The sequence below is a fragment of the Octopus bimaculoides genome, chromosome 2 (genome assembly GCF_046866305.1).
Source record: "Octopus bimaculoides isolate indiv1 chromosome 2, ASM4686630v1, whole genome shotgun sequence".
Lineage (NCBI taxonomy): Eukaryota > Metazoa > Mollusca > Cephalopoda > Octopoda > Octopodidae > Octopus > Octopus bimaculoides.
The window spans coordinates 104452514-104469547 of NC_142929.1; the positions used below are offsets into that span (position 1 = coordinate 104452514).

The following is a 17034-nucleotide window of genomic DNA, read 5'->3' on the forward strand; positions in this document are numbered from 1 at the left end:
ACTCGTCCCACACGAGACAGACAGACAGACAGAGACAGGCAGACAGGCAGACAGACAGACAGACAGACAGATAGATAGATAGATAGATAGATAGACAGATAGCTAGATAGACATATATATATATATATATATATATATATATATATATCTGACGATTAGCTATATTTTTGAATAGAATTTATTTTCGATAATTTCAATTGATTTTAATTGATTTTAATCGATTTAAATTTCCTTTCTATTTGAAAATTAGTTATGAAACACATGTAATCATTTTATTATATTTATCTTATGATATTTACTTTGCTTTATATTATACTCATTTATTGTGCTTTTAATTGTTAATTTTTCTATATGTGATAGTGGATTTTCATCGATGAGTTCTTGAAACTTGGTTATTTTCCCTAAAACTATATATTTTATATATATTTTATCTATAAAGCTCAATTTAATTTTAATTTTTTATAAATTGATTTTAATTGAGTTTTTACCTGTAATTTTGGATTTTATCCCTAATATTATTATATACATATATATATATGTATATCTGTTTGTGTATACTTGTGTGAGCGGCCTCAAGGTTCCAGGTTCAGTCCCACTGTATGGCATTTGGAGCAAATATTTTTTATCACAACTTCAGTTACATCCAAGTGAAACTGAGTAGAGAGATGCTATGTGGAAGCCTACCTATAATTCAAAAATGCATCTTTGTTACAGTCTATCATGCTAATTTTGCTTCTAGATCACACTAAAGATGTTTGTGTCTGTAGAATACTCACCTACTTATATGCTAATTCAGTGAGAAAGTAGTTCAGTTGACCAAATAATTGAATTCTTATTGTCAAAACTGATAGTTCTCCATTTACTTTTACTTGATGGTATAAAACGGTCTGTTGAGTTACCTTCCTTTATATCAGACAGTAACCTAACTGTTTGGTAAACAGACAACTGTAAAGGATGTATCATATGGAAATAAGTACTAGTAATATGATTGACTAAAATCCTCTAAAGACAGTACCCTACCATAACCACAGTCCAATGACAAACCAGTAAAAGAGAAAAATGAATGCGTGCATGAGTGTGTCCATCCATCACTAAATGTCTATATTTGTGTATGTTCACGATGCTGTGTGAGATATTTACAAAATTTCATTCATGTTCACATACATGAAAACAGCTGATTATTTTTACTGTTTAGCTTCAAGCAAAACTATATACTATTTTTATCCAAACTATCTATAGCACAACGAAATAGGTCTGGTGCTGTAGATTCTGATGACAATGCTCTTGTAAAAAAATTTAGTATTGCATTTGTTTTTTTCTTCATGTTACGAAAGACAAGTCTAATCTCATAATTTTTCATTAAAGTGTTGTTTGATCTTATGCTGCTGTGACATACTGTTTCTGTGCTGTACACATAAGCTCCTTTTGGTGTTCCTTGGTAGGAGATTAGTGATTTTCTTTTTCCTTCTTTTCTGAGTCAAAGATTATCTTTTTAGGTATTGTTCAATGTTAGAAGTGTAAACCACCCACTTGTGCATCAGGTTTCTTTAAATTGGTATCTATTGCCAAATTACTTCTCTTCTGGATGCATCCATACTATCAAGTTGCTTTTCTATGTGCAGCTAGTTTGACAGAAGCAGCAAAATTCAGGACATTGACCCCAACCAAGTAAAAATATAAATATTCATACACTGTAGTAGTAGTAGTAGTAGTAGTAGTAGTAGTAGTAGTAGTAGTAGTAGTAGTAGTAGTAGTAGTAGTAGTAGTAACAAGCAAGAAAGTTTGCTACTTAGAAGCCAAGTGTTTCATACCTTATCCATTCAGGTTTTGAAATATTAAATTAATATCCTATTAATTGGTTTATCATTTAGAAAGGCTTTCATAAAGATTACATTTTTTTTTAGTGCAATGAATTATTTTTATATTTTCTAAGTTAAAATAACATCTATTTTTGTTTAAAGAACACATTTTTGATAACATTGTTTCAAAGTCCTTGTGAATCTTTTATGATTTATTTCAGTGACAAAATCCAATCAAAATAGAAACCTATAGATTTTGATAATAGGGAAATAAGCTCTAATCACTTATTGTCTGACTGTCTTTGAATTTCATTTATCTGCTCTGATCAAATTGGAACTTAATGGAAATCAGAATTTAAATATATTTTTAAAGTTATACCGTTCTGGCAAGAAATGATCTCATTAATGTTAGACATTTAGGTGACACATGACAACAAATATTTAACCTTATGACAACCACAATGAACTGTTGTAGATTGTAGTTTGTGAGTGGGTAATGCATATATATAAATAATGTTAGGGATCAATCTAGGTAGATATGAATAGTTTTGGGAGAAAAACTGCAAAGATCACTGGAGTTGACTAAATGTAGAAAATGAAATATACAATAAAGGATTTCACTATTTTGTTTTGTTCTTGATTAGGTGAATGCTCTTTCTAATTTGCTGAAGTCTTTCTCAAGATGTAAGAGGTTTACATGAAATGTGTATTACTGATTTTTAATAAGTTATTTTCATTATATTTTAGATTCTTGGAAATTATAGTTTAAGGCACTCCTTGTTGGAAATGACGTGATTTTAAATAGAAATATTTTGCATATATTCATTTGAAAAAAAGAGTAGAGAAAGCGGGGAGGAAGAGAGAGAGAGAGAGAGATGTGGGGCTATCAGATAAATGAAACTAAGTACTGTGTCCACACTAATATCCATCTGTGTATGTTCTTTCATCCTAATAGCTTCTTATATATTTATCTGATAATGTTAGTGTTGAATGATTTGTACCAGAATAGGCTTCCAGCTATAAAACTGTGTCAGTATGAATTGACAGATTGTTGATGAGGAGTATGTAATGATAGTGGCACCCTTGCTCTCACTGATACTGAGAAGAAAGAGGCATGGTTATGTTGCTACAAGAGGCTACTGAATTTAGGAAATGCATGGGAGTGAAAAGAACTTCCTCAAATAGATCCAACAGAGAGACCAGCTATTGAAATTAACAGCTATCTGGTTGAAATGGCCATCAGTCATAGTCAATAAGATGAAAATATCCAGTGAAGTGCTAGCTGGTCACATAGCCAATCAAGTAGAACAGAAATGTTTCTTTCCATTGATGGCATAGTAGTATCATTACTTGCTACAAAAAGCAACTGCAGAGACATCAGACTGATGGACTAAGCTCTAGAAGGAGTTATGTAGCGCAACTGATTAAGAAGAAAATTAAAACTCAGATGAGAAACATTACAGATTTGCGCTAGGATGAGGTATCACTGATGCCATCTTCCTAGTACAAGAACTACAGGAGTAGTTCTTAGTAAAGGGCAGGCCACTGTACCCTCTATACCTCACATTCATTGGCCTAGAGAAAGATTTTGACAAGACACCATACTCTGATGGTTTGCTAAGAAAACTAGGAGTAGTTGAACAGTTTATGAGAGCCATGCAAACCAACTGCCAGAAAGTTGGCATTGAAATCAGGAAAGGATCTAGCATGCAGTAGGTGTCCAACAAGGCTCAGTTCTCTGCCCTTCTTGTTTATTATAGCTCTCCAGGCATAAAACCAGTTGTTCATGAGAATTTGTATGCCAGTGCTCTAGTTCTTAAAACTAAAGCTGTCAAAGAATTAGAGAAGCACTTCCAGACATGTAAAGCCTAGACTCAAGGAAAAAATCAGGACTCTACATACATTTTAAAAGAGGCCATGTTCATTATGTAGAAAAAATATAGGTAAGAATACCAAAAACTTTAAGATATACCCATTGTAAACTATAGTTATACAAAAAATGCAGTGGGATTGTATGCAGGCTAATAGATGTGCAAAAGGGTTAGCAGTGAGAGCAAAACCTCAGAGAATGCTCTAGAATTAGTTGGTAATTTCTGTTAGCTAGGTGGCATAATTAGCAGTGGAGAAGAGTGTTCCAAAGGCATAGCAAGTTGATTAAAAACAAGGTGAAAAATGTTCAGGGAGCTATTACATCTACTGGCAACAAAGCAATTCTTTCTTCAAGATAAATTAGAAAAATTGCATGTTAAGGAAACATGTGCAGAATTCAATACAAAGGCTGAAAAGAAATGAGTCAAGTGTGCTCAGATAGATGTGTAATGACTCGAGAAGAAAGCTGGATATAAGAGGAATCAGATGTTGTGTGCTAGAAAAAAGACTGAAGTGATACAGACATGTGATGTGTATGGAGGATGGTAGCTGGGTACAGAAGTGTCAAGTGACCCAGGCAGAATGAACCTGTGGGAGAGAAAGATCAAAGAAGACATAGAAAGGAAAGGTGAAAGCTAATCTCAGTAGACTGAAGTTTACAAAGGAGATTAAAAAGGGTTGCATCAAATGATGAGAAGCTGTGCTGTAGAAGACCTATTCAAGCATGAAAAAATAAACATAAAATGATGATTCAATATTGTATAGAAACACTGCAAGCTCTTTCTCAATTTAATGTTAATCTCCATTTTATGAAAATAATCTCCATTTAATGAAGATAAAACATTTTATTTTTAAATGAATGAGTCAATATTTCTAAAATTAAAAGTATATTTTTGGTTAGCAACAAGCAATTAGAGATGTAACAAATGTAAAATTATTTCATTTGCATCAGCATTTAAGAATGAATTTTTAGTGAGTGGCCATGCTTTGAGCTTATGTCTGAGTAAACTTCATTACACACTGTAATTCAGTTGGATTTATTTCTGTTGGAATTATATTTAACCCTTTAGTATTGAAATTACTCTATCAAATGTAATGCTTATTTATTCACATTGTTTTGAATTAATCTTGTAACTTTGAGATTTCCATGATGTGACTGTTTATTTTTAGAATGACATTGTAGAGTAGCTGTGAGAGGCTGAATCTGGCCATTTTAAACAAAAGACAGGTAGAATATTTGGGCTGGATATTGCCAGTTTAAATGATAAAAGGCTAAGACAGCTTTTCTATCAAATATATTATATCTAAAACTCATTGTTTATGATTTGGGAGTAAATTAATCAATGATCAATAAATGTAGTAAAGCTTGCCCATCTTCAGGGCTTTGTTGTTGTTAGTGTCTGCAAATCATAAACTTCTTCAGTTGTATTGAGATATTTTAAAAAAAGTGAAATCAAGTAACAAAAAAATATTTTGTTGGACTTTGCAATCAAATTGTGGAGGCGCAATGGCCCAGTGGTTAGGGCAGCAGACTCGCAATCATAGGATCGCGGTTTCAATTCCCAGACCGGGCATTGTGAGTGTTATTGAGCGAAAACACCTAAAGCTCCACGAGGCTCCGGCAGAGGATGGTGGCGAACCCTGCTGTACTCTTTCACCACAACTTTCTCTCACTCTTACTTCCTGTTTCTGTTGTGCCTGTAATTCAAAGGGTCAGCCTTGTCACACTGTGTCACGCTGAATATCCCGAGAACTACGTTAAGGGTACACGTTTCTGTGGAGTACTCAGCCACTTGCACGTTAATTTCACAGGCAGGCTGTTCTGTTGATCGGATCAACTGGGACCCTCGACGTCGTAAGCGACGGAGTGCCAACAACAGCAATCAAATTAAAGATAAATATAACCGAGTCAAAGTGACAAATGAGAATTGAGTTATTAAATGCATTTTTTTCATACATTTAGATAGAGAAGGAAAAGATCTCGTCATCATCAAAAATAATTTTCATAATTATGTTGAAATTCTGCATATTTACATATCTTTGCATAAGATATTTCCTAAGCCAATCTTTGTTTTTGTTAGTTAAAAATATTTGTATGTGTTCTATTCAATGATCACATTAAAATAATAATTCAGTTGCACACATATATAGTGTTCTCTATATTCTTGTATTATTTTAAGAAACTCTCTTTGCATTCAGTACCAAGGGAATATGAGTTTATTCTAAAATTCAGTACAGGCTGTAAACTACAATAAAACATTTTCCAGTGGAAAATTTAAATTTCAAGTCCCAGAGCAATTTTCTTTCTGATTAAACATTTTTTTTCTCTCCTTGTTTCTTTCTGTGTTCCTTTCAGTGGAAGAGCATAGGCTCAAAACGTTAAAGACTTTTTCAATTCCCGAGCATTATACTAATACATCTGTTTGTTTTCTACACCACCTGTAGTCGTCTGTTTTTTTTTTGCCTTTTGTGAATTCTCCCTATATATATATATATATATATATATATATATATATATATATATATATATATATATATATATATATATATATATATATATATATATATACACACACACACACACACACACACATATATGCACACACATGTATGTACATACACACACACACATCATCATCATCATCATCATCATTTAATGTCCGCTTTCCATGCTGGCATGGGTTGGACAGTTTGACTGAGGACTGGCGAGCGAGATGGCTGCACCAGGCTCCAATCTGATACACACACACATATTCTTCCATATTTACACAACTTGAATAGCTCTGAGAACATGTAACTGTTTTATAACAAGTGTATGTAAAATATGGTTTCTACAAACGGAAGATGCTAAAGCTGAAGATAAAAATTGAATGACTTTCATGTCATCATGAGAAAGCAGAATGTGACACTGTTTATTTGATGTTACTTCATGAAAAATTGATTCAAGTTATATAAACGCATACAGCAAGATATTAGTGGAAAGGTCATATAATGAAGTTTTGTGGTTTGCGAAAAGGTTAAAAGTTACTGGGATAAAATTTAGTACATTGGATGATGAAAATTAATACACTTGGACACATGAAAATTAATACTAGCTGACATATTGAGAAAATGTAATACAAAAAGGCATATGATGAAAATTGGTGTATGTGGACATATGGTCAAGATTCTTGCATTTGGATATATGATGAAGATTGGTGAAAATTGGTAAATGTGAACATGTGGCAAAAAATTGGTAAATATAGACAATAGATGAAAATTGCTACATGTAGATATATGGTGACGGCTGGTAGATGTGGTCATATGGTGAAGATTGGTAAATCTGGACATATTGTAATGATTCCTGCATGTACCATATTTTCCACCTTGCAAGTTTAATTTTTCAAACCAGAATTTTTAACCAAAAAAGTTAGATCAGTCAGTTTAATACACTAAGATGGCTTTGGAGGACCAAATATTCTGTGTGAAATGCAGCAGGATTTGAAAAGATAGTGATAATGTTTACATTACATGCTTATACACTACATCAATTTGTATGCCATAAAATACAGTAGACATATGATGAAGATTTGTATAAGCCAGTATATGGTAAAAATCAGTAAATGTGGACATATGGTGAAGATTGGAACAAGTGGACATATAATAAAGACTGAGGCAAATGAACATATGATGAAAAATTTATGATAAAAGTAAAATGAAGAAGGCTTGGAGTGATTGTTCAGTTCAGCCTGAGTAAAGATAAGTAGAGAGGGGATGATAATTAGCCAGTTTCAACTGACTCACATTAGACATCAGAGGAAATTATCACGAACAGAGGCAATAAAAAAAGAAAATATTTGTTTTTCTATTCTACCATGGAATAATAAATGATGAAAATGAAGACAATAAATGAAAATGTGCATGTGTGTGTGTAAAGGGTAGTTATATTTACAGTATAAAAATATCATTCCAATGTTAGAATCTACTAAAGCTAATATACGTCTTAGAATTTTTATGTACAATGGCTATGTGGTTATGTAATGAGTCATTCTGTTATATCCTTTGTGATACAAGACAATGCAATCAGTCTGTTTGCAAATATTTACCATTGCCATTTCATGGCTGAGAAGTTGGAATTAGTGAGGGCATAGAGTTGTAAACTTGTTATTCTTTCATTGGTTTCAGTCATTTGACTGTAACCATGCTGGAGCACCTATCTTCTAAAAATGTTGTTGATTATATTGGGCCCAGTTTTTGGAAACTTACTATTTTGTCAACCACAGCAGGGTCTTTCTTGTTCCACTCTATGGTAAAAAAAAGAAGGATTGGTGAATTTGAACTGTACTTCGCCTGCAGGAATTCCCTTCTATTTCACATTTCCCCAACTTCTCAACAATTCAAATTAAGCATTAATCAAGCTAAACACATCCAATTGTCTTTATTCACTAATTTAGTATCTGTTTTATCTTTTGAAACTAAGAAATTAAAAAGGTCAATATTAGTAGTGTTAAAATACATGAGATAAAAGGGAGTTCCACAGAAGTGATCTACAGGATAAAGAGCTATGTCTAAAGTAATAAAAAGCAGAAAAGACGCCATACAGGTGAGATATTTCTGATGAATTCAGAAGATAAACTGCTGTAGAATAACCATAACCATCACTGACAAGCAACTGTGATTCAGTGGCATGTATCATGTTTCATCATCATCATCATCATCATACATCTGTTTTCCATGCTGGTATGGGTTGGATGGTTTGACTGAGAACTGGGGAGCTGTACCAGGTTCCAATCTGATTTGGATGCCTTTCCTAACGCCAACCACTCTAAAAGTGTAGTGGGTGCCAGTTACATGATCCTAGCATCGGCCACCAGCTACTTATGTAGATGCAAGTAAATATAGATATCCTCACAGCTTTCCTACCCTTGATCCAATGGAACATCAAGGATATGACAGATGAAGCAAGAAAAGGCTGCACCAGCACTTGGTTGGTACTTGTTTAGTTGAGGAGACTAAGTAATATGTAAGAAGTGTTTTGTTTGAGGACACAATGTGCTATCCAGTTCAAAAATTGAACCAGCTATCATATGGTCATATGAAGAATAAAAGCAAAGTTATGGCTTGACATTGAAGTAGTGTAGAGAAGTTAATTAAGAGAAACAGTTTAAGGAAGTGAAAAGATTTTGTTTTCTGAATGTTATCTAGAATATTGACTTCAACATCTGGAAAAAAAGCATATCCTCTTTGAAAATTCTATGAACATTGTTTTTCTTAAAGGAGCCTCTAAAAGCATTGAGTTTTCCATGAGGAAAGGGATTGCATTTCAGTTCTACTCTTAAACTCTTCATGCACTTCTCAGTTACATAAGAATTATATCATTGAATAAATCTCAATAATTTTAGCTTCATCTCATAATTCACAGCTTATACCACATCAGATATTTTGATATGGTTCTTGCCACTGCAGACTATCACTAGACCACCAGTTCTGTAACTATATTTTTATCTTTAAATTGTACTGAGTTTTGTAAAATCTTATTGTTATTTATAAGCTACCCATAGCTGCTGGTATATTGTACAATTGTAGAAGAAAAAGAAAATTTGTGGGCTTGGTGCTTAATACAATGAATTTTCTTTCAGGAAGATACCCAGTAGACCAATTGGCTCCCTTGTTTGTTGCCAAGCTGGCTATTGTTCAGGGCTTGTCATTTAAAACATTTGGTAAACTAATTTAGTGTATTACATTCAATAGGATCTTACTGTAGTGATTTCAAGAGTTTTACAGTTGTATATACCATATTTTCTGGCATACAAGTCAAGGTGGTATATAGTGTAAACATTCAAACCTCATCATTATCTTTCCAAATCCTGCTGGGTTTCACATAGAATTTTTGGTCCTCCAAAGTAGTCTTAGTGTTTACCAAATTTTTTTCTGTATATTTTGGTCTGAAAAACTTGGCTTGTATGCTGGAAAATACAGTAATTTCTGTCTCCAACAATTCTTTCCTAAAAACAGTACTGGTATTTGTGTACCTGCAAATTAAGGAGAGGTGTGTTAATCAACCTGCCCATAGCAAAAGACAGTTTCTCTACTGTCAAAGTTTTAAGCTATGTTCTTGGCAACGAAATCACTCCTCTATTATACATCAATTACAGATAAACTTCAATTTTAGATTTACATGGTTTTATTTTACTTACCAGTTATATGTTCATATGTATATGTTTGATAATACGTATACATCTATTTGTGTTTATAGTTTATATTTACTTACAAAGCCCTAGGTTTAATATTTAGAAAGGGACTTTTAAAATAGCTCATAATTGGAAAATAGTTCATACTTAATTATTGTCTGTAATTCAAGGGCAAAGAACAACCTCATGCATTAGGGTTAAAATTTCAATTACTTGACCCTACATTGCTAATCCAACTGCCCTAATCCTTGTTAAGTTTTTCCAAATGCTTGCATCTTATTCTTCCCTTCAGATCCCATCCCTCTTATTTATTTGTTCTTATCTCACTTCATAAATAGGATTTTTAAAATTCCCAAGATTAATGTTTACATAGTTGTACGGAACTTCTCAGACTGAAGCGAAGAAATCAACAGCCGATGGTAATATGAGTCAACTTAACAGCACTGCCCCTTCATTCAACTGTTTTACTTCAAGTAGAAAGTGTTTAAATAGAAAGAAATAACTAGAAACTGCAGCTGTGTGATGTCAGTGTGCAGCCAATATTGCAGCTCTGGTTGGTTTTACTGCAGCAAATTGCTGCTTGCTATATTGTAACTACTACTACTTGAAGTGCAGCTGCAATTCATGGTATTCAGATAATGCAGAAAGGTTACATCTAAATTAATCTGTCTAGGAATTGTGACAATTGGTCATAGCTAAGTTTGGCTACTTATCTTATTATTTCACTTGTATTTGACTAATTGTGCAGCAATACTGCAATTAATAGATGCATATAAATGCATCTAAATCTATTTTTACTCTTTAAATCTGTTATCAGATTATTTTATGATAACTGCAGCTTCTCTTGCTTGTTTACTTAATTTTGATCAAATTGTCACATAAATGTCTTGATCTATTGATTATTATTCTCATTTCGGCTTGATTCCACCCCACTCTTTTATTACTTCGTCAATTATTTATTTCACTAATCTATATATTTTGGTAAATAGTGAAAAAAGAAAACACTGTCCTTATGGTGACTATTATAAAGTCCTGATCGCGTGATTTTATTCTGGCCTTATTCGATAAAAACTATGTGTAGTACCCCTCCCAAACTATCAACTTATTCGAACTCTGCAGCGACTAGTAAGATTATAATATATGAGATATAGTGTGCATTTGCAGCTCGAAATATCTTAATGATCATGTAATATAATGTTTGCAGTTCTTGTTTTAATTTTTATTTACTTTTTAAATCTGCATAAAGAACCATTTACAATTACTGGAGATATTTCATATTTCTTTACATTATGATGATTAGCTAAAATTTCTTACCTGTGATGCCTGGCATGTTGATGTGGTAAGCATTTAATGTATCCAGATGTATTACTCAAATGAACTGTATCCTCAAAATATTTTGCTATTATTATTATTATTATTATTATTATTATTATTATTATTATTCATTGTGTTGAAGACTATTATTTATTATGTTTTTGTTTTTTATTTCAGATTAAGAAAAAAAAAACATAGATATACATCAATTTATTATTCCCTTATAAACTCCATTTTTGTGCCAAACAATAAACCTGGGAAACCACACCGGAGACCTCTTCCCTGAGCTGAATGCAAAAGAAGGAATCCCACAGCAGCAGAGGTCAAGAACCCTGCCAATGACAATTGAACAATCTCAGGCCACTATATGGGTAAGTATTATCTTTTTCAAGTCCTGACTTGAAGTTATTTTTACTTTTGTATAAAGATGATAAATTGAAAATGATTATTCCATTTCAAGTTCATAGTTTTATTATCATGAAATTTTCAGCTTGAAATGATGTCCAGTTCAGTTTTTATATATATATATATATATATATATATATATATATATATATATATAATGTGCAATGCCCTGCCACCATCACCACAAAAAAACCCCCTGCTTATCTGTCAAATTTAATTCATTATAAGCATTTAAAGGTGTGTTCTTAGTCAAAATTAATAAGAAATTCAAAACAATTTCATTGTTACATTAAATAAAAAAATAATTGTTAATTTCTTAATATCAAGCAGAAAATTTAAGATAGAAAGTTAGTAAACTTTATATATATATATATATATATATATATATATATATATATCATCATTGTTTTAACATTCACTTTTCCATGGGCTAGACATTATATATATGTGTGTGTATGTATATATATATATATATATATATATATATATATGTGTGTGTGTGTGTGTATGTATACGAATTTATGTATATATGTATGCATGCATATATGAATGTTTTTTTTTATGTACAATCATGCATTTATCAAGCTGAAGGAGCACTCACTACATTGAAGTGGAGTATAAAATTTATTTTCACAAAGGAAAGGTTGATAGTGACTTCAAAGTTTCATTTTATACTGACTTTGTCAGACAGTATGATAAAAGCAGTAAGTGGTAAAAGTTCAGTCACTGTAAATCTTTTCCATATACTTGTTTGTGTTGAAAAGGTTGTCAGTAACTTTGAAGTTTTGCCATTATAGACAAAGTAAAAGCATGCACCATCATCAAACACAAGAAAATAAACACTATACCTCAAATAAATAGCCAATGAAGAAGCAGAAATATAACAACCAATCTGTAAACTCAAAATACAAGCCAATGAACAAATTGTGACATGAGATTGCTCCCACACCAACAAGTATAATTATACCACCAAAACTAAATTGTAACAGTTTTTGCCTGAAGATTGCAGCGGCATGAAACTCAAGATGCAAGATAAATATTCAGTTTCAATAAACCATACACTTTACAGCATGTATTGAGCATTCTTATTTCATTCTTCAATATTCATATATATATATATATATATATATATATATATTCTGAGATGTAAGGTAAACTTACAAGTATGTGTTTACTAATCTCTGATGAAGCAATAAAAAATGCTGAAACCAGTTATTGATAAAACTACATGATTTAACTAGTGTCTACATTTCACAGTGTTTTAAGTAAAACAAACACACACACGCACACACACACAAACACCTGCAAACCTACAATACATCACTTTTAATCAAAAAATCTCCATGTAGCACTTTTATTAATTTATCATGTTGACAGTACTTACAATAGTATGCAAATGAGTGCAGACCAAGTCTATGTATACTGTAAGTAGCAATTAGCTACTTTTCTCTCTGTGGTCAAGAAAATGAGTAAGTGGTTTCTGATGAAGCAGTAAAAATACCAAAACTAATGAGTTTGATCTTATTTTCTAGACCACAGAGAGAAAAAACATATGAACAGTGAGGATAAGAATGTTTTATTTAAAATGCTTGCTCATAAGTTTATCTTACGTCTCTGTTTATCCTTATACCATGTTGGGCTTCTATTGATTAATATGTGTCATCAACATTTAATATCTGTTTTCCATGCTGGCATGAGTTGAATGGATGATTACAGTCTAAGTCATTTCCAGTTAGGAGCTGCTCCCCGCAGCTCTAGCAGCTCTCATTGACACGTGCTTATAGCTGTCATCCGGCTTGGTTTCTATGACCAGATGTCATTCCTATTACTGACCACTTTACAGAAAGTGGAAATGTTCTCATGATACCAACATTAGAAAGATTGATAGGCTGTCAGCATAACAGGACCAAAGAAACCTCATTTTTTTTTTTTTTTCCCCCCTTTCATGAAGTTCCTGCTTTCTGATCTGTTATGGAAACTTCCTATTCTGATTATTAAATTTGATATTATGAACAACAGAGTAGTTATAAGAAAGAAAGTAAGGGAGGGAGGGAGGAGGGAAGGAGAGAAAAGAAAAGAAAAGTAATGAAAACAAGGAAACAACTTGAAGATGGAGTGTCAGGCTAATTGGAAGTTGATATGTTTTCAATATTGCCATTGTTTTGATTTACATCATCATGGACATACTTTTTCATATCTAGGTTTAATGTTTTATCTTTCATGAAGAACCTTTTTTTAAATATTTGTTGCTCATTCATTAGTAAATTGTGGGAGTGGATAAGAGAACACATTCACTTGTTTGAAAAAATGAATATAATTTAACAACCACTACAATCATTACTCTCTATTTCATCATCCTAGAAAAAGGAACCTCTACATGGTGACTTGACATGCTATAAATAGCTGCTCTGATATATATATATATCAGAGCATACCATCTCAAAAATGGAAGGACATATTGAATCAAGGAGATATCTTATGCCAGAAAAAGAGAAAAAACAGGACAGTTGTGACTGGAATACCTTTCATGATGTTTGTGTTGGCACTCCGTCGCTTATGACATCGAAGGTTCCAGTCGATCCGATCAACGGAACAGCTTGCTCGTGAAATTAACATGCAAGTGGCTGAGCACTCCACAGACACATGTACCCTTAATGTAGTTCTCGGAGAGATTCAGCGTGACACAGAGTAACAAGGCTGACCCTTTGAAATACAGGTACAACAGAAACAGGAAGAAAGAGTGAGAGAAAGTTGTGGTGGAAGAGTACAGCAGGGTTCGCCACCATCCCCTGCCGAAGCCTCGTGGAGTTTTAGGTGTTTTCACTCAATAAACACTCACAACACCCGGTCTGGGAATCGAAACTGCGATCCTATGACCGCGAGTCCGCTGCCCTAACCACTGGGCCATTGCGCCTCCATACCTCTGATGATACATCTCCTGCATTGTACATGTAGCTGACCTAGAGTCAAGCAACAAAATCCTTCGTCATCATTATTGTTATCATTATTACAATCATGAAGAGAAGTCATAACAGTTGAGATGAAAAACCTAGCCATTCCTCTTAAAGTTGTCAAGTTTATATCTTAACATTATCATATTCAACAGCTGGTCAATCGGACGACAATAGCTGAGCAGGTAAAAAGTAGAAGGGAAAGATGAGATGGAGGGAAAAGCAAGAAAATAATTTGAAGACAGTGTGTCAAGCTAGTTAGATGATGATTTGTTGATTAGAAAATTTCAGTATTATGATTGTTTTGTATCACATCATTATCATCATCATCATCATCATATTTTCATATCTAGTTTTATGTTTTGTCTTCATTGTTTTTTTTTTCTTTTGCATTGTCATGCTGACGTAAGTTAGATATGTCGTCCAACTGGCACATGCTTTCATTACCATACATCTTGCTGATGTTTCTTTTATGCTCCTAGATTTGATCATTCTTCATTATATAGATAATGGATGTAATACATATTCTTTAACAAAAGCCATGCATAATTGAAAGTAGAGTTTTATACTCCATGTGACATTTTGTGATATCAATTATTTTAACGTGAGACAGAAGTAGGGTTGGAAGAGGGAAGGAAAAGAGGATGGGTGATAAAATATATGTACAGATGTCATGCTATAAAAATGGGAAAATATTTTACTAGTTTGGTTTATAGAATAGGACAAATCTGAATACTTATAATTTTCTCTACCTAAAATAAAGAAAATCTCATTTGAATATAATTTAAAGGAAGGCATGACATGTTACCAAAAGCTTTAGTTGGAGGATTTTTATCCTCACAACAGTTTGCCAGCTGAAAAAAGGCTAAAATGGTAATACAACAACCTTCAACTACAGAGTGAAATCTGGAGTAGAAATCCTGTAATATCACAATACTACAAACATAGCATGTTACAGTGAAGTGTATTGTTTTATGCAAAACTATACTATATGTTGGAGATACATGGGATGAGACACATGGGATGGAGACACATGAGATGGAGAGTCACTAAAGAGGTCACAGGATGTGTGACAAAAGATTTAAGGCAAAGGACACTAAAATAAGAATAATAATAAAGCTGAAGTTAAGGCCAAGTATCTAGTGCAAATGTTTTAATTGGCAAAACCATGACCAGCCCCAAATATAACAATATACTCTATGAGTTTATTAATTATCTATCTCTCTATTAATGTCTCCTTTTTTCAAGAACAGCTTGATGTATTGGAAAAAAGTCAAAGGTGTTAGAGAACATATAAAGTTGTAGTTGAGAAAAAGTTAGCTAACATGGAGGACTGGAAGCCATCTGACTATTGGGAAAGAGTGACCTGTATCATGATTTGTGCTGGGTATCAAAATGTCAAGATCATGATTGCTGCTTAATGCTCTGTGAACACTGTAAAGACTGTAAGACATGACATAGACAGCTGTAACAGAGACTACAAGCAGGAAGGGACTCAGCAGGCATTCTGATTGCATTTGCACATCAGAATTCAACTCCAAATCTTTGAACAGATCCTTAGGCTGAAGCTGCTGAAGACTGTGGTCAGTCTCTGACTGGAAAGGATTGCTGCTGAAAGACCGTATATATATGGCAACAGGATTTGGTTCTTTATCATACCTCTGGAAAGAGTCATAAGTGATTGTTGATGAATTTATGTGATTTCACCAACCTCAATTTCTGACTTCTTGATTCCTTTGATTGTAATCCCATGGATTACTTTTGTATGGGGCATGATTGAGAAATACACCAACTGCTCTGTTTGCAACACCAAATCTGAGGTGATGGTCAAGGAAGTATTCAAAGATCTTCCCAGAAACACAATGAGGAACATATGTGCCAGGTTTCAGAGCTGCTTTGAGGCCGTAGTACAAGCTGGAGGCAGCTACTTTGAGTAATCTCCCAGCCATAGTCTAGTTTATATTTTTTGATTTTTTTAAAATACTTTAATTTTTTGATGGGATATTGTGGTTTTTTTTAATGCAAACTGTCAAATTTAGCCTGAACACCCTGTATATTTATATTATTGAGCAGTATATTTTTAGTTATGGCATATCTGCTCTATTTATGTTTTAGAGTGTACTTTTTTTCCTGATTTATGGATGTTTTATTTTTCATGGCACTAGCCATGAAGTTACTTGTAACTTAAGATACTAAAGAGCCAGGCCTCTCTTGACCCTTGCTTTCTCATGCCAAGTGGACCATGACCACCCTCTTCAAATGGATGCTCTTCTTTCTACTGTTGCAAGTAGTGGGTTTGCAAATCTGAGTGGTTCACTTCATAGGTGGTCAGCCATAAGGTCCAGGGTTTGGGAAGTCATAGTGGAATGCTAGCTCTACATAGTTAAACTATATAGTCATGGTAGACTTTATAGTACATGATTGAACCATCTCAGTATCTTCCTTTTAATTACCTCAGAAGTGATGTGTACATCTTCAGATTTTGGATCAGCATTGCAAAGGCATAGATTGCATTTGAGGAAACAA

General features: G+C 33.2%; 1 protein-coding gene across 2 annotated transcripts in view; it reads left to right on the forward strand.

The window, feature by feature from the left end:
• LOC106875976 (uncharacterized) overlaps positions 1-17034 on the forward strand; it is a 133719-nt gene that overhangs the window by 82789 nt on the left and 33896 nt on the right. For both annotated transcript variants that reach the window (XM_089347345.1, XM_089347346.1), the window contains one exon: positions 11330-11523. In XM_089347345.1, coding sequence (XP_089203471.1) covers positions 11491-11523 — 33 coding nt within the window. In that variant the 5' untranslated portion in view covers positions 11330-11490. The remainder of the gene's footprint in view (positions 1-11329; positions 11524-17034) is intronic.